The sequence below is a fragment of the Ursus maritimus genome, unplaced genomic scaffold (genome assembly GCF_017311325.1).
Source record: "Ursus maritimus isolate PB19 unplaced genomic scaffold, ASM1731132v1 scaffold_2, whole genome shotgun sequence".
NCBI classification, from domain to species: Eukaryota; Metazoa; Chordata; class Mammalia; order Carnivora; family Ursidae; genus Ursus; species Ursus maritimus.
This window is the reverse complement of record NW_024424452.1, coordinates 9,152,509-9,177,391: the sequence shown is the minus strand read 5'-3', so window position 1 is coordinate 9,177,391 and position 24,883 is coordinate 9,152,509. Positions and strand designations below refer to the sequence as shown.

Sequence of the window (24,883 nt, the reverse complement as noted above, 5' to 3'; positions counted from 1 at the left end):
CGGAGCCTGCTGGGCAGAGGGGGGAGGCACGGACTCCCCCCGGGGCTCCTTGGGAGGGTCTGAGCAGGAAAACGAGGCAGCCAGCCGAGGGGACTCCCTGAGGTTGCCTTCTCCCCCAGGCTGGCCAGGAGATGGGGCTCCCCCTGCAAGCCCAGAAGCCCTCACAGCACCCCTGTCCCAGAAACAGACCAACTCCCAGAAGCTTTGCTTCATCTCAGCCCACCTACTAGCTGTCCCCACCCCTCTCTGCCCCACCCTGAGTTTGGAATCCAGGCACAAGGGTCTACCTCCTGGACCAGTCAGGCTGCCCAAGGCCACTCTGGGTCTCTCAGATCCTCCTGCCTACCCAGCCTGCTAGAGCAGGGGGGCCTGGGGTTGTCCAAGAAGCCTGCTGCTCTGGCACTCCCAGCATCTGCCTCCCAGGTTAAAGGTCATCAGGCTTCACCCTTAGAACTCCTGCTGTTAAGACCAGTCCTTTTACCCCTCCCCCAGCACCTTTGGCCCAAAGCTTCCCAGAGCACTTTGCCCTGGTGGGTGAGTTTCCAGAAGAGCAGCCTGGAGACAACAAGGGGCAGTGTGAGGAAGGTCAGGCAGGGATGGCCAGGCTGGGAAAGTAGGTCTGCCAGGAGAGACAAAGGCATGACCAAGTACGCAGCTGGCCCAGGCTCTACCCTTTCCAGGTCTTGTTTCTCATGCCCTAAAGGGGCCACCACACCCTCTTCAAAACCCAACATGGGCCACATCTGCCTGCCACTACCAAACACTTTCTCCCGTCTAGAGACCAGCAGTCTTCTCGCCTGCTGGCCTCCCCACAGAACGGCACAATGGTCCACACAAGCCAGATCCAGACGATTCCTCGCATAGCTCCCCAGCGGTATCAGAAAGGTTCCAATCCCGTCCAGGCCCACGAAGTCCCTGCAGGGTCTAGCCCACCCGCTTCTCCCCTCACTCTCCTTCCAGCAGCCACATAACCCTGCCTTCGTGGGCGCTGTCCTTCACCCTGGACGGGCCCCGCCCCCATCCAGGGACTTCACCTAAACACCACTTCCCCTGCCTGGGCCGGGCCGCCTCCCGGGCCGCTCCCCCGCCGGGCCGCTCCCCGGCTGCACTCAGCCCAGACCCCCCAGCGCTGCCCTAGTGCGGGGACCGCGCGGCGCCCCCGGCATGTTTGCTGAGTGACTGACCCAAGGTTGGGCCCGGCGGGCTTTGATTCAGGCGGCGACTCCCCTGGGAGTTGACGGGGCAGGGGTCGGGGCCTCTTTCCGAGACCCCCCCCGCCCCGCGCGCACAAGGCCCCAGGTCCGCCAGGCTCAGTGGGTTTCCGCAGGGGTCGCAGAGGCCGCGCGGGCGATGGGGGCTGCCGCGAGACACTCCTTTGAGGCCGAGGGGAAGGTCCAGCTAGGACCACCAGGACCCGGGGCCTCACCGCCCTCCGGAGCGACGCCAGGGTCCCCGATCCCTGACCCCGAACCCCCCACTGCACGACCCATGGCGGCCCGACCCTTGACCTCGAGCGCAGAGGGCAGCAGGTGTGTGGGCGCCCACACTAGCACTCACCTGGATGCTCTGGTCCTGCTGCAGCTCCTCCCGGTCCCGCAGGCAGTCCCCAGCGGGCCCGGGGCCGGAGGATGCATGGCTGCCGGCCACGCGCGGACAAGCGGGAGTCAAGGACCGCGCCGCAACCCCGGCCCGCCCGAGAGGCGCCTCCGCCGCCTCCGCCGCCGCCGCCCCGTCCGCTTCCGGGCTCGCGCATGCCACCACCAATGGGAAAAGGCCTGGATCCGCTGGCGTGCTAGCCCTCCATCTGAGCCAATCCGGGCCCTGGGCGGGGCCGAGGCGGGGCCAAGTGCGGCAGGGGCGCTCTCTCCGCGGCGCTCGGCGGGCCTGGGGCTGGTGCGGCTGGCGCTTCCCGGCTGGGGCTCCGCCGAGTGTCGGGCCAACTGCGCGGTAGGGCCCACAGAGCTCCGGCCCGTCATGCTGGCAGTAAACCCAGGCCCACGGAGGTGACCCCTGCCTCGAACATTCTCGTCCTTGGGAAAGCTGCGCCTCTGCAGGGAGAGGATTCGGAGCCTCTTTTCTTGGATGGATTTTTACAGCGGCCACTTTACCGTCTCCCTGCCTCCAGGCTCACCGCTACTGTTCTTTCACAGCCACCAGACTGCCAGTCCTAATGCACAAGCCTAATCCCCACCATGTACCCGACGGAAACTTTCCAGTGGCTCTACCCTTCCCACCAGGAGGTCCCTAACCCACAGAGTCACTGCCTGCAGCCTTCCCAATCTCTCTGTTCCACCTCCTATCCTAACAGATCCCAAGCCTACGCTGACCAGAAAGCCTTTATCGTTAGAGCAAAACCCCACTCCTTGAGGGCTTGGGCTTCCGTTAGCGGGAGGGGGAACTCCACCCTCCTGCAAAGAGTCCTGGGAGGTGAGATGGCCTTCACCTCTATGTCCCTCCCCAGCAGCACGCAGGTGGCAGGGAATGTCTGCTGAATGACACGGACACCCTAAATTCCCTGTCAGTCCCATCCTCTGCCCTCTCCTGACTGGTGCTGTGGGTGCTGCCAGCGCTCAGAAGTACGTTCAGAATTTCTAGAAACATGGGTGTAGGAGATAGGACGGGTGGGAATCTCTTCTTGGGGAACCCAGCCAGGAGGAAATGAGTGGGGAGGAAGGAAAGGAAATCTGAACAAGTCATCAACAGGCGGAGTGGTGGAGAGTGCTGGGGCCTGGGATGAGGTGTACTTGTGCCAGGAGCCTCTCAGAGCTGTGGAGCCTGGCACCTGGGCCAAGTCTGGGTCTGGCGGATCTCTACCCGTGGGTGGGCATTGTGACACCCCCGTGGACAAACACAGGGCAGGGGGGATCCTAGGAGCTCCTCCCAGCCAGCCTCCAAAGGGTCCAGGTGAACGAGGAGCCTGAGAAGAACCACCACAGAAGCTGACACAGGACTCCATGCAGCAAAGGCCTCTTTCCACACCAACCTGGTTACACAGCCTGGCCCACTACCCACAAGAGGCTCCCAAGCGAGGTTCTTCAGGACCCAGAGCTGGACCACAGAGATCAGTAGAGTGGATCCAAGATGTCTGTGACAGAGTCTCCGAGGACGACCTTCTCCCACTCTGACAGCTGAGCCACCAAGCCACGATTGGGATGCACGTTGTTTTTGCACTTCTTGACATAGGCCCAGGACTTCTGTCAATGCGAGGAGAGAAAGCAGACTTCAGGATTGGACCGGGGCCCTTCCACCTATACCAGAGCCAGCTGCGGCAGGACAGGAGGCATCTGCCCACAGGCCAGCAACATGGCTTAACGGCTGGACACAGCAACAGCAGCAGTCCGAGGTTAACACATCAGGGCAAGGAGTCCTAGGAGCTGGCTCTGTTCTGAGCAACCCCCTCTGCTGCTGGACATGGGGACGGAGATCATTCTTTTCTCAGATGGCTCCCGTGAGGTTCAGCAACATGGGTAAAAACTCCTGTGGGCAGGAGGGCACCATGCCCATGCCTGGCACACAGAGCAGCCTCAGCAAAGGTTTGCATTCTGAACGGATACATTCATGGAAAGGGGAAGAGAACTGTGGGGGGAGTTCTTCAAAGAAGGGAAATTGAAGCTGCTTTCTTTCAGGTGTCCGCCTTAGAAGGGAAGAGGACAAGCTGGTCTCTATCCGGACTGAGGACAGAGGATAAAGGAAAAGGCCAAAGTGGGGCCTCAGCAAACTAGGAAGAGAAGAAATGCATGCCAACATAATAAAGGCCATATATGACAAGCCCACGGATAACATCATACCCAGTGGTGAAAGACTGAAAGATTTCCTCTAAGATCAGGAATAAGACAAGGACGCCAGCTTTCACCACTTCTATTCAACATTATACTAGAAGTCCTAACCAGAGCGAAAGGAAAGGAAAGGAAAGGAAAGGAAAGGAAAGGAAAGGAAAGGAAAGGAAAGGAAAGGAAAGGAAAGGAAAGGAGGGAGGGAAGGAAGTAGGGAAGGAAGGAAGGGAGGAAGGAGAGAGGGAGGGAGGGAAAAGAGGCATCCAAATTGGAGAAGTAGTAAAATTACCTCTGTTTGCAGATGACATGGTTTTATGTGTAGAAAACCTTAAAGATTACACCAAAAAAAATCTGTCAGAATAAATGAATCTAGCAACGTTGCCACATTACAAAATCAACACTCAAAATCAGTTGCATATCTATACACTAACGATGAACAATCCAAAAAGTAAATTAGCAACACAATTCCATTCACACTGGCATCAAAAGGAATACAATACACCTAGGAATAAACGTAACCAAGAAGATAAAAGACCTGTACCCTGAAAATTATGAAACATGGCTGAAAGAAACTTAAAAAGACACAAATAAATGGAAAGACATCCTATGCACATGGATAGGAAGACTTGATACTGTTAGGCTGTCAGTACTACCCAAAGTATCTATAGATTTAGTGCAATCTCTACCAAATCCCAACAGCATTTCTTGCAGAAATTGAAAAACCCATCCTAAAATTCATATGGAATCTCAAGGGACCCCCAAATAGCCAAAACAATCTTGAAAAAAAGAGAACAGCACTGGAATTCTCATACTTCCTGATTTCAAATCTCTAAAGTTATTACAAAACTACAGTGATCGAAACAGTGTGGTATTGGCATAAAGACAGCCATTCAGACAAAAGGAACAGGACAGACAGCCCAGAAATAAGCACTTGCACATATGGCCAAATGGCTTCAACAAGGATTTCAAAACCATTCGAAGGAGAAAAGACAGTTTCTTCAACAAATAGTGCTGGGAAAATTGGATATCCGTATGCAAAAGAGTCAAGCTGGACCCCTACCTCACACCATGTACAAAAATTAACTCAAAATGATTGCAGACCTAAATGTGAGAGCTTAAACTATAAAAATCTTAGATGAAAACATAAGAGAAATGCTTCATAACACTGGATTTGGCAATGATTTCTTGGATAAGACACCAAAAGCACAGGTGATCAAAAAATGGACAAACTGGACATCAAAATAACAAACTGCAATGCATCAGAAGACATGATCAACAGAATGAAAAGGCAGCCACAGAATAAGAGGAAACATTCCCAATCATATATCTGATTTATATCCAGGTGTTAATATGAAGAATATAGAAAGAGCTCCTAAAACTCAACAAAAAACGCCAAACAACCCAATTAAAAAATAGGCAAAGAACTTGAATAGACATTTCTATAGAATAGATACATGAATGATCAATAAGCACATGAAAAAATTTGCTCAACATTACTAATCATTAAGGAAATGCAAATCAAAACTATAATGAGATACCACCTCACACCCATTAAGGTAGTTATTAAAAAACAAAACAAAACAGAACACAACACGCATTGGGAAGGATGTAGAGGAACTGGAACCCTTCTGCACTGTTGGTGGGAATGTAAAATGGTGCAGCAGCTACGGGAAAAAAATATGGAGATTCCTCAAAAAATTAAAAATAGAGATACCATATGATCCAGCAATTCCACTTCTGGGTATCTACCCAAAAGAATTGAAAGCCGGGTCTTGAAGAGATTTTTGTACACCCATATTTGTAGCAGCGTTATTCACAACACCTCAAACATGGAGGCAACCCGAGTGTCCATCAATGGATGAATAGAAAAACAAAATGTGGCATACATACATGGTGGAATATTATTCTATTTGTAAGAAGAAGGAAATTCTGACACACACTACAACTGGATGAACCTTGGGGACATTATGAGAAGTGAAATAAGCCAGACAACAAAAAGACAAATAGTGTGTGATCCACTGATAGGAGGTAGCTGGAGTAGCTGAAATCATAGAGACGGAGTAGAATGGTGGCTACATGGCTTGGGGGAGGGGAGAACGAGGAGTTAGTGTTTAATAGGTATAGGGTCTCAGTTTTACAAGACAAAAAGAGTTATGGGGATGGATGGTGATGGCTGTATAGCACTAAACAGTATTTTAATACCACTGACCTGTACACTTTAAAAAAACGGTTAAGGGGCGCCTGGGTGGCTCAGTCAGTTAAGCGTCCAACTCTTGGGTTTGGCTCAGGTCATGAGGTCATGATCTCAGGGTGGTGAGATTGAGCCCCATGTAGGGCTCCACGCTCAGCATGGAGTCTGCTTGAGATTCTCTCTCCCTCTGTGCTGCCCTTCCCCACCCCCCACTTGCATGTGCTCTAATAAATAAAATATTTTTAAAAATGGTTAAGATGGTGTTACATTATGTGTGTTTTAACACAATAAAAAGAAAGAAAAAAAACTACAATGAGATACCACCTCATACCCATTAGGATGGCTACTATTTAATAAAAAACAACAGAGAATACAAGTGTTGGCAAGGATGTGGAGAAACTGGAATGCTTGTGCACTGTTGGTGGGAATGTAAAATGGCATAACTGCCACGGAAAACAGTATAGTAATTACCAAAAAAGTAAAAATAGAATTACCATATGATCCAGCAATTCCACTCTGGCTATCTACCCAAAAATACTGAAAGCAGGTGGCTGGTGGGGCTTGCGTTTTATGGCTTCAATAGGACAGTAGCAAAACAAGAAATAATTATTAACTGGCTATCATCCCAGGGCTCAGTGCAAAAAGAGCAGACAGAAACGCCTACCTTCCAGTCTTCCCCTGCAAAAGGTATATTTACATACTTTCAAAGCTGTTTCCAATCATCCTGAATCTAGGTGCAGACTGAGATCCTCCCCTTAGGACACTGATAGGTCTTGGCATACCCTCAACTACTGGGAGCCACTAAGAACAAAGCAGGCTGCTTAGACAATGGGACAATGTTTGAGAGACAACCAAGAACTAGGAAAGGGTTGAACCATAAGGTTCATTTCCTACACCAGGCCACTCCTTCAAGACCGGGAAAGGTGGCTGTTGTCCCTAATGCATAGAAGCCAAAAGAGTCGAGGAAAATGAAAAACCAGAGGAATACATTCCAAATGAGAGAAAAAGCTAAAACCTCATTAAAACATCTTAATGAAATGGGGACAAACAACTTACCTGATAAACAGTTCATGTCATAAAGATGCTCACTGAGGTCAGGAGAACAATGCATGAACAAAATGAGAATTCCAACTAAGAGACAGAAAGTGTAAGAAAGTACCACACAAATCACAGAGTTGAGAAATACAATATCTGAACTGAAAAAAATACAATAGAAGGATTCAAGCAGTGGTGCCTCGGTGGCTCAGTCAGTTAAGCGTCTGCCTTTGGCTCAGGGCATGATCCCAGGGTCCTGGGATCAAGTCCCACACCAGGCTCCTTGCTCAGCGGAGAGCCTGCTTCTCCCTCTCCCTCTGCCTGCAGCTCCACCTGCTTGTGCTTCCTCTCCCTCTCTCTCTCGTCAAATAAATAAATAAAATCTTTAAAAAAAAAAAGGAAGAAGAAGAAGAAGGATTCAACCACAGACTCCATGAAGTGGAAGAAAGGATCTGTGGACTCAAAGATAATGCAGTGCAGCTCATCCAATGAAAGTGGAAAAGGAAGGAAGGAAGGAAGGAAGGGAGGGAGGGAGGGAGGGAGGGAGAATAAAAGAAAACAGTGAGCATATGTTAAGGGACTTATGGGCAATATCAAGAGGATCAATGTTAACATTACAGGGGTCCCACAATGACAAGAAAGAGAAAGGGGCAGAAAACTTGTTTGAAGAAATAACACTGCATACTTCCCTAACCTGGAAAAGGAAATAGACATCCAGAGCCCACAAAATTCCAAAAAAGAGGACCCCAAAGAGATCTACACCAAGACCTATCACAATGAAATTGTCAAAAGTTAAAGACAAGAAGGGAATCTTAAAAGCAACAAGGGAAAAACAACTTGGTACACATAAGGGAAGCCCCATTAGACTCTCAGCAGAGTTTCAGCAGAAACACTGAAGACCAGAAAGCAGTGATGGGATATGGGGCGCCTGGGTGGCACAGCGGTTAAGCGTCTGCCTTCGGCTCAGGGCGTGATCCCGGCGATCTGGGATCGAGCCCCACATCAGGCTCTTCTGCTATGAGCCTGCTTCTTCCTCTCCCACTCCCCCTGCTTGTGTTCCCTCTCTCGCTGGCTGTCTCTCTCTCTGTTGAACAAATAAATAAAATCTTTAAAAAAAAAAAAGCAGTGATGGGATATATTCAAAGTGCTGAGGGACGCTTGGGTGGCTAAGTCAGTTAAACGTCTGCCTGTGGCTCAGGTCATGATCCCAGGGTCCTGGGATTGAGTCCTGTATCGGGCTCCTTGCTCAGCGGGGAGCCTGCTTCTCCCTCTGCTCGCTTGTGCTCTCTCTGACAAATAAATAAAATCTTTAAAAACAAAACAAAGTGCTGAAAGAAAAAAACTGCCAACCAAGAATATTCTACAGGGCACGGCAGTCCTTCAGATTTGAAGGAGAGATAGAGTTTTCCAGGCAATTAAGAGTCAAAGGAGTTCATCACCTCTAGATCAGCTTTACGAGAAATGTTACAGGGACTTCTTTATTTTTTTTTTTTAAAGATTTTATTTATTTATTTGACAGAGATAGAGACAGCCAGCGAGAGAGGGAACACAAGCAGGGGGAGTGGGAGAGGAAGAAGCAGGCTCCCAGAGGAGGAGCCTGATGTGGGGCTCGATCCCAGAACGCCGGGATCACGCCCTGAGCTGAAGGCAGGCACTTAACCGCTGTGCCACCCAGGCGCCCCAACAGGGACTTCTTTAAGCTGAAATGAAATGGCACTGATTAGTATCAGGAAAACAGGCAAGTATAAATATCACTGGTAAAGTAAAATTCAGAATAATCTAATGTAAAGGTGGTAGGTTCACTTATAAATCTAGTATGAAGGTTAAAAGACAAAAATAGTACAAAGAGCTGTAACTACAATAATTCTTTAATGATATAAAAGTCAAAAAGATGTAAATTGTGACACCAAAACCATAAAATGTGGTGGGGGGTGGGTGGTAAAGATGTAGAGCTTTAGACTGTGTTCACACTTAAGTTGTTATCAACTGAAGACAGACGGTTACAAGTTGTTTTATGTAAGCTTCATAGTAACCACAGAGCAAAAACCTATAATGGATACACGAAAGATAAAGAGAAAGGAATAAGCATACCACTATGGAAAAATCACCAAATCACAAATGAAGAGTACAAGAGAACGAAAAAGGGAATTATAAAACTAGCCAAAAAACAGTTAACAAAATGGTGGTAAGTCCATACGTATCAATAATTACCTTAAATGTAAATGGACTAAATTCTTCAATCAAAAGACGCAGGCTAAATGGATTTAAAAGAAGAAGAGGAAGAGGAGGAAGAGGAGGAGGAGGAGGAGGAAGAAGAAGAAGAAGACGACGACAATGACGATGACCCATCTATATGCTGCCTAAGACACTCACTTCAGATGTTCTGACACACACACAGACTGAAAGTGAAGGGATGGTGAAAGATACTCCATGCAAATGGAAACCAGAAGAAAGCTGGGGCTGCTACCCTTATATCAGACAAAACAGACTTTAAGAAAAAGACTGTAATGAGAGACAAAGAAGGTCATTATGTAATGATAAAGGGGCCAATACAACAAGAAGATGTAAAATTTATAAATATTTATGAACCCAACATGGGAGCACCTAATATATAAAGCAAATATTAACAGAGAAATAGACAGCAATATAATAATAGTAGGGGACTTTAATACCCCCACTTTAATCAACAGACAGGTCATCCAGACCAAAAATCAATAAGGAAACACTGGCCTTAAGTGACACAATAGACCATATGGAGTTAACAGACATTAACAGAACATTCTATGCCAAAGCAGCAGAATACACATTCCTCTCAGGTGCATGGAACAGGACCGACCACATATTAGGCCACAAAACAAATTGTAATAAATTTGAGAAGATTGAAATATTATCAAGCATCTTTTCCGGCCACAATGCTATAAAACTAGAAAGCAATTACAAGAAAAATTTGGAAAATGCACAAATATATGGATATTACTGAACAACCAATGGGTCAATGAAGAAATCAAAAGAGAAATCAAAAATATCTTGAGGGGCACCTGGCTGGCTCATACAACTCTTAATCTCAGGGTTGGAGCATACAATTCTTAATCTCAGGGTTGTGGGTTCAAGCCCATATTGGGTGTAGAGATTACTTAGAAATAAAATCTAAGAAAGATGAAAAAAGAAACAGAAAGAAAGAAGGAAGGAAAGAAATAAGGAAGGAAGGAAGGAACGAAGGAAGGAAGGAAGGAAGGAAGGAAGGAAGGAAGGAAGGAAGGAAGGAAGGAACAGAGATAGGGAGGGAGGGAGGGAGGAAAGGAGAAAGCCCTAAAGTCTCCACCAAAAAAGCATTAGGACTAATAAACAAATTCAGTAAAGTTACAGGATACAAAATCAATATACAAAAATCAGGCGCACTTCTATGCATTAATAATGAACTATCAGAAAGAGAAATTAAGGGGCACCTGGGTGGCTCAGTCGTTAAGCGTCTGCCTTGGGCTCAGGGCGTGATCCCAGTGTTCTGGGATCAAGCCCCATGTCAGGCTCTTCTGCTGGGAGCCTGCTTCTTCCCCTCCCACTTCCCCTGCTTGAGTTCCCTCTCTCGCTGGCTGTATCCCTCTCTCTGTCAAATAAATAAATAAAATCTTAAAAAAAAGAAAGAAAGAAAGAAAGAAAGAAAGAAAGAAAGAAAGAAAGAAAGAAAGAAAGAAAGAAAGAAAATGATTACATTTACAACTGCATCAAAAAGAATAAAATACCTAGGGGTAAATTTAATGAAGGAGGTGAAAACCTATACACTGAAAATTATAAGACATTGATAAAAGAAACTGAAGAAGATACAAATAAATAGAAAGATATTCCATGCTCATGGATTGGAAGAATTAATATTGTAAAAACGTCCTTACTACCTAAAGCAATCTACAGAATCAATACAATCCCTATTAAAATTCCAATGTAATTTTCCACAGAAATAGAACAATCCTAAGATGTGTATGGAACCATAAAAGACACTCGAATACCTAAAGCAATCTTGAGAGAGAAGAACAAAGCTGAAGGTATCACATCCTGATTTTGAACTATATTACAAAGCTATAGTAATCAAGGTAGTATGGTATTGGCATAAAAATATACACATAGATCAATGGAACAAAAATGGTCTAGAAATAAACCCACACATATATTTTCAATTAATTTATGACAAAGGAGACGAGAATATACAATGGGTAAAGTCAGTCTCTTCAATAAATGGCACTGGGAAAGCTGGACACCCACATGCAAGATAGTGAAACTGGACAGTGTCTTACTCCATACACAAAAATCAACTCAAAATAAATTAAAGGCTTGAATGTAAGACCTGAAACCATAATGCTCCTAAAAGAAAACATATCCAGTTAGCTCCCTGATATCAGTCTTGGTGATGATATTTCAGATTTGATACCAAAAGCAAAGGTAACAGGAACAAAAATAAACAATGGGGCTACATCAAATAAAAAGCATTTGCACAATGAAGGAAACAAAATGAAAAGGCAACCTATGGAATGGGAGAAAATATCTGTAAATCATATATCTAATAAGCGGTTAATATCCAAAACATATAAAGAACTCTTACAACTCAATAGAAAAAAAATCTGATTTTAAAAAGAGCAGATCTAAATAGACCTTTTCCCAAAGAAGTCATACAGATGATCAACAGGTACTTGAGAAGGTGCTGAACATTACTTATCATCAGGGAAATGCAAATCAAAATCACTAATGAGATACCACCTCACACCTGTTAGAATGACTGTTCCCAAAAAGGTAATAACAAGTGCTGACAAGGCTGAGAAGAGGGAACCCTCATGCATTGCTGATAGAAATGTAAATTGATACAGCCACTAGGGAATTGTATGGAGGTTCATCAAAAAAATTAAGAACAGAACTACCATATGATCCAGCAATTCCACTTCTGGGTATTTATCCAAAGGAAACAAAAATACTAACCCAAAAAGATATCTGTACCCCATGTTCACTGCAACATTATTGACAATAGCCAAAACATGGAAACAACCTAAGTGGCCATTGATGGATGAATGGATAAAGAAGATGTGGAATGGAATGGAACACGCAATGGAATCTTAACCATTAAAAAGGAGGAAATCCTGCCATTTGTGACAACATGGATGGAACTTGAAGACATTATGCTAAGTGAAAGAAGTCAGACAGAGAAAGACAAATATCATATGATCTCACTTATATATGGAACCTAAACAACAACAACAACGACAACTTAACTCAGACACAGACACTGGAGTGATGGTTGCCAGGGGTAGCGGCCAGGGCTGGGCAAAATGGGTGAAAGTGGTCAAAAGGTACAAACTTCCAGTTACAAAATAACTAAGTCCTGGGGCACCTGGGTGGCACAGCGGTTAAGCGTCTGCCTTCGGCTCAGGGCGTGATCCCGGCGTTATGGGATCGAGCCCCACATCAGGCCCCTCTGCTATGAGCCTGCTTCTTCCTCTCCCACTCCCCCTGCTTGTGTTCCCTCTCTCGCTGGCTGTCTCTATCCTGTCGAATAAATAAATAAAATCTTTTTAAAAAAATAACTAAGTCCTATGGATATATACAGTATGGTGACTATAGTTAATACTGTATTATTTTAAAGTTGCTAAGAGAGTAGATCTTAAAAGTTCTCATCACAAGAGAAAAATTTTTAACTATATGTGGTGATGGATGTTAACAATCATTTTATAATGATCATTGAATAATTGGTGTATACCTAAAACTAATACATCACATGTCAATTATATCTTAATAAAGAGTAAAGCAGAAAAAGAAGAATCGAAAGCAGGATCTCAAAGAGATACTCGTACACCCATGTTCACAGCAGCATTACTCACAAAATAGACAAAAGGTGGAAGTGACCCAAGTGCCCATCAACAGACGAAGGGATAAACAACATGTGTTATGTATACATACACACGCACACACACTGGTGTGCACCTAACAGAGCATTGATGTATGTGACACAAAAACTGATAGAACTGCAAGGAGAGATAGATGAATCCACTATCACCGAGACTTCATCACCTCTATGGGTAATGGACAGAGCAGGCAGAAAATCAGTACGGCCAGAGTCGAACTCAAGGGCACCATTAATTCACTAGATATAACTGACATCTATAGAATATTCCATCCAACAACAGAACATACACTCTTGAACAATCAAGTTCAAATGGAACATTCACCAGGATGAATGTTCATCTAAATCCATCATCTAAGTCTCCATCTTAAGAAATGAAAATGGAAGAGTAAATTAGGTCCAAAATAAGTAGAAAAAAATAAATAATAAAAATCAAAGCAGGGGTGCCTGGGTGGCTCAGTCAGTTGAGCATCTGACTCTCGGTTTTGGCTCAGGTCATGATCTCGGGGTGGTGGGATAGAGCGTCACATTGGGCTCTGTGCTCAGGGGGGTGTCTGCTTGGGATTCTCTCTCTCCCTCTCCCTCTGCTCCTCCTGCCACTCGCATGCTCTTTCTCTCTCAAAAATAAAATCTTTCAAAAATTAAAGAAGCAGAAAATCAACAGAAAAAAAAAATCAATGAAACCAAAAGCTGGTTCTCTGAAAAAAAAAATCAGCAAAATTGATAAGCCTCTAGACAGGCTAACTAAGAAAAAAGAAGATATAAATTATTAATATCAGAAATGAAAAAAGAGACATCACTACAGAGGCCATGGACATTAAAAGGATAATAAAGAAATAATATGAACAACTCCATGTCCACATAGAATCTAGATGGAATAGACCAATTCCTTGAAAGACACAATCTGCCAAAACTCACACAATCTGAATAGGCTTATATCTATTAAAGACATTGAATCAATTAAAAAAAGTTATCTTCCTTGGGGTGCCTGGGTGGCTCAGTCGTTAAGCGTCTGCCTTCGGCTCAGGTCACGATCTCAGGGTCCTGGGATTGAGCCCCACATTGGGCTCCCTGCTCAGCGGGAAGCCTGCTTCTCCCTCTCCCACTCCCCCTGCTTGTGTTCCCTCTCTTGCTGTCTCTGTCAAATAAATAAGTAAAATCTTTAAAAAAAAATTATCCTCCAATACAGAAAGCACCAGGCCCAGATGGACTCACTGGTAAACACTACATACAACAGAATACGATTCAGCCTTAAAAAGCAAGGAAATTTGAACTCATGCTATAACCTTGAGGCTATTATGCTAAGTGAAATAAGCCAGTCACAAAAGGACAAATGCTGTATGATTCCACTGATATGAGGTACCTAGAGTAATCAACTTTATAGACACAGAGAGTAGCATGGTAGTTGCCAGGGGCTGGGGAAAGAGGGGGATGGGGAGTTGCTATTTAATGAATATAGAGTCTCAGCGTTGCAGGATGAAAAGAATTCTGGGGATTGGTTGCACGATGTGAATGTATTTAGCACTGCTGAACTGTGTAATTAAAAATGACAGAGATGGTAAATTTTGTGTTATGTGTATTTTGCCGTTATGAAAAAAAGAAATCTGTGGTACCCCAAGCAGAGCTATGTAGTTATAAGGTTTATTAAGTCCTGGTCAGGTCAGATTGGGCTCTTGAGGACAAACCATAACCATAGCCCCCCACGCTCGCTGCTCACAACCCCTTTCCAGCCCACAAAGCATCTGCTGGGACTCACAGCAAACACCAGCGGGACAGAAGGGGGAAGGGTCACGGCCAGGTAACTCTTGGAAAGGGGCGGCCAGCCCACAGCCCCATTCTTCGGACTACAAGGCCAGTGCTCTCCCTGCTGCCTTAGGGCCCCGTGTAAAGCCCAGATTCTGAAACTGGGTCATGTGGCTTTGGATTCCAGCTCTGCCACTTACAGCTGTGGGGCCTTGGGCAAATTACTCAGCCTCTGTAAGCCTCCTGCAAAACGGGGCTAACAGCATGCTGTGGGGTCACTGTGTTCTCACATAAAGTACTCACACGGGCTGGTGGGAAGCACTCCGCCCATGTTAGCTACTGTAATGCCTCAGGAGTTGGTTTGTCTTTTTGTTCTTTTTTTTCCTCTGAAGATCTTTAAGAGACAAAGTTACTCCCAGTAGTTTAAAAGAACTGAAATAGGTTTGTTCAGGGCTTGCTGGCTCTGGGGGCCCATACAACCTTGTGCCAAATCTTTGAAAGCCAAGGGCAGGCAGGGTGGTCCTGGGTGCCATATTCTTCCCAGTTCACTCCCCAACTTCCCTCTCCTGGTCCTGGTACTCCCAAGGAACTGAATTGGGACCATAAGCCCCAGGGAGCAGTATATTGCCCAAGAGTGGCCCACAGCCTTTTTTTAACAGTCCCCTGGGCTCCGAACATCACCACTGAGCTGACAACAGCCAGCGGCACAGCTGCCCCAATGCACTGAGGAGGACCCCAGGACCACACAGACAATGGGAGGAGGGAATGTCTCTCTGGGCCCCAGAGCTGAGCCCAGGTCAACCTCTGTCAGCAATCCAGGGCGTTGCTTGGTAGCAAGAAAACCTAACCGCCACACAGGTCTGACTCAGTCTAGAAAGGACCCAGCAAGGTCCCAGCAGCAGTCCTTCCTGCCCACAGATCCTTTTGTCGAGTTATCTAGATGGCATCTCAGGGCAGAACACCCAGCTACAGGACTTCCCTGTACAGGACACAGAGACTGCTACCCCAGGATGGGAGCCACAGGGCTTCTCCTGAGAGCAAGGATGATCCGGCCCTCAGGGGCCCACACACCTGTCTGCCCACTGACCGGGACAGCCACACCTGGATGGGCCTCACCCTCCCTGCTGGAGTCATGCAGAGGCCAGTAAAGGTCAGGGTGCGGGTCTACATGTGCCCTGTCGCCGAGGGGGCCTGGCCCTCGCTGCTGGAGAACTCAGAGGAGCCAGGAGGGAACCCTCTCTCTTTGTTCTCCCCCCCAGCCTGCTCTGGAAGCAGCTGTGGCATCTGCCTGTGATATGAACAAAGAGAGGACTGTGACTAGCTGGTAGGGCTGGGAAGCATCACGAAATGTCAGAGTCGCCGGGCTGTCAACCTTTCTGTGCCCAAACCTCACTGTGAGAGATCAGGAAGCCAGGACCCCTGCAGGCCAGGGCTCCAAATGGCCCATTCAAGCTCCAGGGGAGTTCGCCCCCTGCAGGCAGAGAACTCGGCCTGCCTTCCCCCAGCTCCTGGTCTTCTCTTCTCTACATTCCAGCTCAACAAGGCAGGGACAAAGGGGCCCCTTGCAGGGACGAAGGGGCCCTTTGCAGGCCCGAGCCCATTCCTGGGGAGACATTCCTGCAGGAGCAACAGCAGAGGCCTCCCTCCCCAGATTTACGAGCGACTTCATCTCCTTCCCCCAGCACACCCCAGAATACTCAAGCAGGCAAGGATCCCTGACAATTCACCTTGCACGGCGGGGTGAGAGAACAGGGGTCTGGGCCTCTCACTCCTGGCCCCGTGATTCTGCGTCCAGACGCTTTTCCAGTTGTGGTAAAAACAGACGTAACAGAGAACTTCCCGTTTTACCCATGTTTGGAGGTATGGTTCAACGGCACATACATCTACGACCGTCACTGCCATCCATCTCCAGAACTTTTATATCTGTGAAACGACTCCCCATTCCCACAGCATAATGTCCTCCAGATTCATCCATGTGGCAGCAGGTGTCAAAATGTCCTTCCTTTTTAAGGCTGAGTAATATTAAATTGTGTGGCTAGATCATTCGTTTACTATCATCTGCCAACGGACACTTGGGTTACTCCCGCCTCTCGGCTATGGTGAGTAACGCAGCTACGAACAGGACCCCACAAATGTCTGAGCCCTGGCTTCCACTCCCTGCAGGTAGGTAGCTACAGGTGGAATTGCTGGCTATCCGAAACTCTTTCTAGCTGGCAATGTCCCCAAAGAGCACGTGGGGTCAATATCCAAAACCGCTGGCAATGGGCTCTGACCATGGGCATTCTTTGACCCTCCCCTTCCTTCAAGCACAGCCCTGGGTATACGTGGAAGCTTTTCCGGTCCCACCGAAGCCCTCTGAAGTCATGCACAAGCTGTGCCTCCCCTCAGGGCAGGTCGCCACCTCCCTGTGCCATGGGAAGGCACTGTCCTTGGCATCAGGAGCGCTGGTTCCATGGGGTTTGTGGAGACAGGTCTCTGCCCCCTTCTCCGGTCTGGGTAAAGACTGTTGGAGTAGGTTCCCTTGGAGCCCTGCCAGGGTCGTAGTTCTCTGGCTCCAAGCAAGAGCCAAAATGCACCGGCCTTGGAGAAGCCTGAAAGAATGCTGGTAGACAGAGCGATAGCAGCGGGGGACACGCGGCCACGTGGAGCTGCTGGCTGTGGCCTTGCCCAGCCTGAGTGCCTGGGCCTGTCCCATATGCCGAGCCCCAGGCCCCTAAGGAATCAGCCTCAACCTCTGGCCCAGACCTTTGGGAACTTGCCCTTCGGTGTGGTATGCTGTGTAAAGCACTGGACTTGGAGCTCCCTTTCCAGATCCTTCTCTTCCCACACCCCCAATGAGGGCCCCCTTCCTCCCAGGTCCAGCTCTGACCCTGCCTTCTGGAGGCAGCTGCAGTCCGAGCCTCCACCAGGCGATGCATACCTTCAAGGTCTGCTCATTCCAGTGCATGAGGAAGGCCAGAATGGCCGCACAGCTGCGACTGATGCCCAAGGTGGAAAAGACCAGGATGACCGAGCCAAGCTGGAGGTGAATTTCTGCAAGAGGAAGGAAAGATGGGGGGGAAGTCCGGAGGGGGGCATGGATGTGAGCTGCTGTAAGTGGACTGGCTTCAGTGGGCCCATGGTTCAGGAGTGAGCGCAGACCCAGCACACCACAGCCTAGGCTAGTCACAGGACCTCTCCAGGACAGTTTTGTGACCTGGCAAACGGGGACCCTCGGACCTCACTGGCTGTTCTAGAGAATCACACTGGGTGTTCAGCCTTGGCTCTCCAGGCTTCCAGGCCAGGAAGCTCTGCTTCTAGTTGGCCTCCTGGGGGAGGGGGGGCGGGGATGAGAGGTGGTCCCCCACTGCCACACTGCCCCCCCCCGCCACCAGGCACTTGGGTGCCGACAGAGCCAGTGCAGCCTGGGTGTGAATCCTGACTCTGCCACTCACAGGCTGTGGGGCCTGAGCATGTCACTCTAAGCCACAGTTCTGTAATCTAGAAAATGGGGTGACAGTAGACTACCTACCTCATAAGATTTTGTGCTGTACTTAGCCCAGCACCCGGCACAGAGATATCAGCTATAATCACACTTAATAAAGCCCCTGAGGCTGAGTCTTGCCCAGTGAGAGGAAGCCGGCTTCCTAGGCTAGTCCGGTAACCCCCAAGAACTGGAGATCAACATAGCAAACGCAAAATCACAGACTGTCAGTGCTGGAGGAGGACCCCGAGATGACGAAGGCCACGTGCTCATCATACGGACAAGGAAACAGGCATAGAGCAGCTCAGGACTGGCCCAGAGTCACCCAGTAAGGTAGGGCTGGAAGGTGCCCTCTGTGCCACAGGGCTCTGCCATCCCGTGGCGGGACACGTGGCAAGTCGCAATCTCAGATACCAGTCAAGTGATTGTTGCAACCTCCTGGGCAAATAAGGGATATCTGGGCCAACACGTCATCTTCCAGCTGCCTGTGCGGAAACGCAAGCTGGGGCTGCATCTGTGTGGAGCAGGCGGTCCTGGGCTGGGGCCCCGACCCGACTCAACCTCACTCTCTCCATCCATCTTGCTCTCCTTGGGCAATCCGGAGCCCCGGAATGACTGAAAATTCCACCTGCAATGAGCGGTCACTGCCACGTGTGCTGGGAGAGCCAAAGGGGCGCTGTGCACATACACTGGGGATCGTGGAAGTCAGAGCTGGGAGCGTTCCAGAGTTTGCCTTCCACCCCACCCCATGGACCAGACAGGAGGGCAGGGATGCAGCACGATTTACCTGTGGGCCCCCAGAGCCCAGCCCAGAGCAGGCCTCCCTGAACGCCTACACCCACGGTGGGCCAACGCACTCACTGCCCAACAGGGGCAGGGAGGCCAGGACTGGGGTTTGGCCAGACCCCAGAGGGCCTAACTCTTCAGCCAGGGCCACAACATACATGGGGCACTCAGTCGACAATCTGGTGCTCTTATTTGGCCCCACGTCCCCCGAGGTAAATGTGTGGCTGTCCACATTGCCGAGGGCTCCTGAGGGCCGAGCTTGTCCCAGGGCTTGGCCACCCCTGGCTGGGCTTGTGCTGGGCCCTGCCATTCTTCTCCTCAGTGCTGGCAGTCACCATCAGGAACAGGCATGGGGACAGGTGCCACAGCCCCTCTGGCCCCTGGGCACAGGCCAACTGCTTCCTGGTCAGAGATCGCTCCTTACCAAGGAAGTGACAGAGGTGCCGTAAAAAGGGGGAAATGTTGGCTTCCGGGGAATCTTCGATCTTGATGTGCAGAAGTTTGTCCTTGTCGTCTATGAAACTAAACAGAAGGAAAGCACAGGAAATTGGGCAGACTCGCACACCACCCCCCTGGAGTGCGCCTCGTGCACAGCAGTGGGACCACAGGGAAGGGATGCTGAGCTGGCTTCGGGGAGAGACGGGCAAATAACTGAGCCTGTCTCAGAAAACAGGCCCTACCTCCTAGGGCTGTCGTGCAGATTAAGTCTGTTCACCTATGGAAAGCATTAGGCAATCCACTTGGCACATAGTAAATGCTCAATAAACGTGACATCATTATCATTAACCATTCATGGCAATTTCCTAGAGCGTGGTGCAGAGAGTCAAATGAGGATGGGGAGGAATATGTAAAGAGCTTGGAGAATGAGCCTGTTACGTTACACGGAGAAACCAGGTAAGCAAGATGGAGAGTTGGGGGGGTGCTGTTTGAGACAGGGTGGTCAGGGAAGGCTTTGAGCAGAGGCTTAAAGGGGTGACGGGACAAGCCAGGCAGCCATCTAAGGAAAGAGGGTAGGGGAGAACACCAAGTGCAAAGGTGCTGAGAGGCAGCATGTTTGATGGACTTGAGAAACAATGGAGACATCAGAGTGGCTACAACGTCACGAACAAGGGAGAGAGAGGAGGGAGAGGAGGTGTACGGCAGGTTCAATGACAGGATGCCTGCAAGGAGCCACCAGAACGTGTGGCACATGGTAAGCACTTGGGGAATGTTAGTTATGAAGACTGTGGTCTACTGGAGACATCGGGCAGCATGCAGACCACTGTGGCAGGCAGAAAGCTGCAATAGACTCAGAAACAAAAAGAGGCTGACTTAGTTTCAGCAGATACAAGCACAGTTCCCATCCATCCATCTGTCCATCATTCCCTCCCTATCTCTCTCCCTCTCTCTCTCTCTCTCTCTCCCCCTCCCTCTCCCATCCATCCATCATCCATCCATCCATCCATCCATCCATCCATCCATTCTTTCCTCAGACACTCACTCAATGCCTATTGTGTGCCACACCTTGGGCTGGACCCTAGTGGACACAAGATGAACCAAAGAGGGCCAGCCTCTCCCAGCTTCAAGGAGCTCCCACCTGATGGGGGAGGCAGACACAGAAACAAAGAGCCCCAATCCAATCGGATAGGTTTGGGGATAAAGACCTGCATGTGATACTGGAGAGGAAGGGCAGGGAGAAGTTGAGGGAGGTGGGGAAAGCTTCACAATGTGGGAAGCATCTAGATGGAGAAGGTGGAAGGACACAAAGTTACTACATAAAAATCAACTGCATTTCTCAGGGCGCCTGGGTGGCACAGCGGTTAAGCGTCTGCCTTCGGCTCAGGGTGTGATCCCGGCGTTCTGGGATCGAGCCCCACATCAGGCTCCTCTGCTATGAGCCTGCTTCTTCCTCTCCCACTCCCCCTGCTTGTGTTCCCTCTCTCGCTGGCTGTCTCTATCTCTGTCAAATAAATAAATAAAATCTTTTTAAAAAAAATCAACTGCATTTCTATACACTAGCAACAAATAATCAGAAAGTGAAATTTTAAAAATACCATTTATAACCACCTCAAAAATATCAAATACTTAGGAAGACATCTGACACAAGATGTGCAAGACCTGTACCCTGGAAACTATAAAATATTTGTGAGAGAAATGAAAGAGCAAAGTCAACGGAGGGCTAGACCAGGCCCATCGTCAGGCAACTCGACATTGGTAAGATGTCAGTTCTCCCCCAAACTGGCCTATGGATTCAACTCTATCCCAATTAAAATTCCAGCAGGCTTTTTGTAGAGACCGACAAGGTGATTCCAAAATTATTGGAAATGCAGAGGAGACAACCTTGAAAAAGAATAGAAGGAGAGGACTAGCTCTACTCGATTTCACAATTTATTACCAAACTATAGTAGTCGAGAGTGCAGAATTGATATAAAGAAAAACACAGACCAATGAAAAAGAATCAAGAATCCAGCTATAATACCACACACATGGTCAACTGATTTTCAGCAAAGGTATCTAATCAATCAACAGGAAAAGGATCATTTTTCCCCCAACAAATAATGGCCTCCATATGCAAAACATCTGGCACCATATCCAAGAATTATTTCAAAATGGATTGCAAATTGTTAAAGTTAAAACCATAAAACTTTTAGTGGAAAATATAGGAGAAAATCTTTGTCAAAATTCAAGTGTCTATATAGGCATGGGTCTGCTTGGACTCCATTCTGCTCCTATTGGTGTATTTTTCTATCCTGTACCAACAACCCAATGCCTTTCTTGTGTTTTAAGACTTGGTATCTGGTCAAGTAAGTTTCCCATTTGTTGTTCTTTGATATTCAGCTATTTTTGCCCTTTGCATTTCCATATAAATCTTAGAATTACGCTAAAACCTATTGGAATTTTATGGGGATTACTGAATCTGTGGACCAATTGGACAAGAATCAAGATCTTTACAAAATGGATGCTTCTAATACGTAATACCCACATTGGGTATAGAGGTCACTCAAAAAAAATTTTTTTAATTAAAAAAAATAACACCTCTGTTTATTTAGGTAGTCTTCAATTCCCAGTCATGCTGTGTAATTTTCTGGTAGAGGTCTTACACATCCTCCGTTAGGTATAATCCTAGGTATTTAGTATGTTTATGCTAGTATATGTTTTTATTTTTTTTATTTTTTTTTTCTTTTAATAATGATTTTTTATTATATTATGTTAGTCACCATACAGTACATCCCCGGTTTTCGATGTAAGGCTCGATGATTCATTAGTTGTGTATAACACCCAGTGCACCATGCAATACGTGCCCTCCTTACTTATGCTAGTATATGTTTTTAAAATTTCAGTTTGTTTCTCATTTGTATGCAGAAAAACATTTTTTGTATATTGATCTTAAACCCAGCAAACTCACTTAAGTCTAATAATCTCTCTGTAGCTTGTTCCAGCTTTTCTGCATATAAAATTATATTGTCTGAATAACTGAAGTTTTTTTCCCCTTCCAATTCCTGTCTTCTTTTTCTTGTCATATTCACTAACTAGGACCTCAAGTACAGTGTTAAATAGTAGAGGTAGCTGCATCTTTGCCTTGTTCCCAGACTCAGAGAAAAATTTCCAATATTTTATCATTAAATGTGATGTTTGCTGTAGAGATTTTCATAATTTTTTTTCATTAGATCAAAATTCCCCTTGATTCCCAGTTTGCTTGGAGTTTTTCTTTAAATCATGAATCTATAGTGAATATTAAATGCTTTCACTGCATCTACTGAAATAATCCTGACTTTTCCTCTATGTTATCGATATGGTTAACTACATGGATTGATTTTTCAGATCCTAAAACGGCCCTGTATCCTCGAAACAAACCCAATTTAGTCATCACATATTAGCCTTTCCCTGGAGCTCTGTAGTCAGTGTGCTAATATTTTGTTCAGGATTTTTACATCTGTGTTTATGAAGAAAATTAGTCTACAGTTTACCTGCATTATGTTTTGTTTTTTTTTTTTTTTTGTCAGACTGTAAAGTCAGTTATGCTAGTCTCATAAAACAAGCTGGAAATTATTCCTCTCCTTTATTCTCTAAAAAAGAAAAATCATGTTGGCTTTATTTCCTCCTTAAACATTAGGTAACATTCTTCACTAGAGCCAGAATTTTCTCTATGAGAAATTTTTTTTTAAAGATTTTATTTATTTATTCGACAGAGATAGAGACAGCCAGCGAGAGAGGGAACACAAGCAGGGGGAGTGGGAGAGGAAGAAGCAGCCTCCTAGCGGAGGAGCCTGATGTTGGGCTCGATCCCATAACGCCGGGATCACGCCCTGAGCCGAAGGCAGACGCTTAACGACTGAGCCACCCAGGCGCCCCTCTCTATGAGAAATTTATTAGTTATCGATTACTAATCAAATTTTCTATTTTGTATGATGTCAGTTTTGATAGGTTGTATTTTTTAAAAATTCATTCATCTAAATTTTCATACTTATAATAAAGTTTTCATATATCCTAAGATCTTTCTAATATTTGTAGAATAGGTAGAGTCTCTTTTTATAAATGGCTATTCCTGCCCCTTTTTGCCAATGATATATCAGATTTATTAATTTTTTAAAAACTATTCTGACTTTCTCAATCCTCTCATTGATTCTGGTTCAATAATCTGCTGCTACTATTCCTTCCTTCTTCCTTATTTGGGTTTACTTTGCTGTTCCTTTGGTCATTCCTTGAGATCAATGCTTAACTAGTTGATTCTTAGCTTTTCTTCTTTTTAATAGATGCATTTAAGGCTATAAATTTCCCTTTACCCACAGCCTAACTGCACTCCACAAGTTTTGATACATGTTATCTTTATTATTATGTAGTTGAAAATATTTCATAATTTCCATCATGAGTTCTTTTTTAACCAATGCTATTTAAAAATGTATTTCTAGGGGCACTGGGTGGCTCAGTTGGTTGAGTGTCCAATTCCTGATCTCAGCTCAGGTCTTGATCTCAGGATTGTGAGTTCAAGGCCCACACTGGGCTCCATGTTGGGCATGGAGCCTACTTAAATAAATAAAAAAAAGGGGCGCCTGGGTGGCGCAGTCGTTAAGCGTCTGCCTTCGGCTCAGGGCGTGATCCCGGCATTCCGGGATCGAGTCCCACATTGGGCTCCTCCACTGGGAGCCTGCTTCTTCCTCTCCCACTCCCCTGCTGTGTTCCCTCTCTCACTGGCTGTATCTCTGTCACATAAATAAATAAATAAATAAAAATCTTAAAAAAAATAAAAAAAATAAATAAAAAAAAATAAAACTTTAGGGGTGCCTGGGTGGCTCAGTCGTTAAGCGTCTGCCTTCGGCTCAGGGCGTGATCCCAGAGTCCTGGGATCGAGCCCCGTATCAGGCTCCCCCGCTGCGAGCTTGCTTCTTCCTCTCCCACTCCCCCTGCTTGTGTCTCTTGCTGACTGTCTCTCTGTCAAATAAATAAATAAATAAATAGATAATAAAAATAAAAATAAAAAATAAATAAAAATTTATTTCTAAGTTTCCAGTAATTTTCTGGTTATCTTTTTAAATTGTTGATTTCTAATTTCTAATGCTTTCTACAATGAAAAACAACTGTATGTGATTTTAAATCTCCTAAGATTGGTCGAGTCTTGCTTTATGGACCCTCATATTGTCCAGTTTCATAAATGCTGCCTCCATGCAAACTTTTTTTTTAAGATTTTATTTATCTGAGAGAGAATGTGAGTCAGCGTGAGTGGGGGGAGGGGCAGAGGGAGAGGGAAAGAAGCAGACTCCCCAGTGAGGGAGCCTGACTGGGCCCTTGATTCCACGACCATCACCACCACCCCTTCCCCCAAGATCATGACCCGAACCGAAATCAAGAGTCGGACGCCCAACCGACTGAGCCACTCAGGCGTCCCACGTAATCAATTATGTTTTGAAGAGATATAAAAGTGACAGCAAAAGTATTTTTTATTTATCTACATAATTATTTCTGGGGATAAACTTTATAGTTTTTACCAAATTAGGAAATTTTTTGGCTAGTACTTATTTAAATATAAAATATTT

At 46.5% G+C, this 24,883-nt stretch overlaps 1 protein-coding gene across 1 annotated transcript in view; it reads right to left on the bottom strand.

The window, feature by feature from the left end:
• Positions 1-2,951: 2,951 nt before the first annotated feature.
• Positions 2,952-24,883, bottom strand: part of STYXL1 (serine/threonine/tyrosine interacting like 1) — a 70,168-nt gene continuing 48,236 nt past the window's right edge. Inside the window, exons 7-9 of the mRNA XM_008698537.2 lie at positions 19,297-19,394; positions 17,544-17,656; positions 2,952-3,194 (exon numbers count right to left, since the gene is read on the bottom strand). Of these exons, the coding sequence (XP_008696759.2) occupies positions 3,063-3,194; positions 17,544-17,656; positions 19,297-19,394 (343 nt within the window). The 3' untranslated portion in view covers positions 2,952-3,062. The remainder of the gene's footprint in view (positions 3,195-17,543; positions 17,657-19,296; positions 19,395-24,883) is intronic.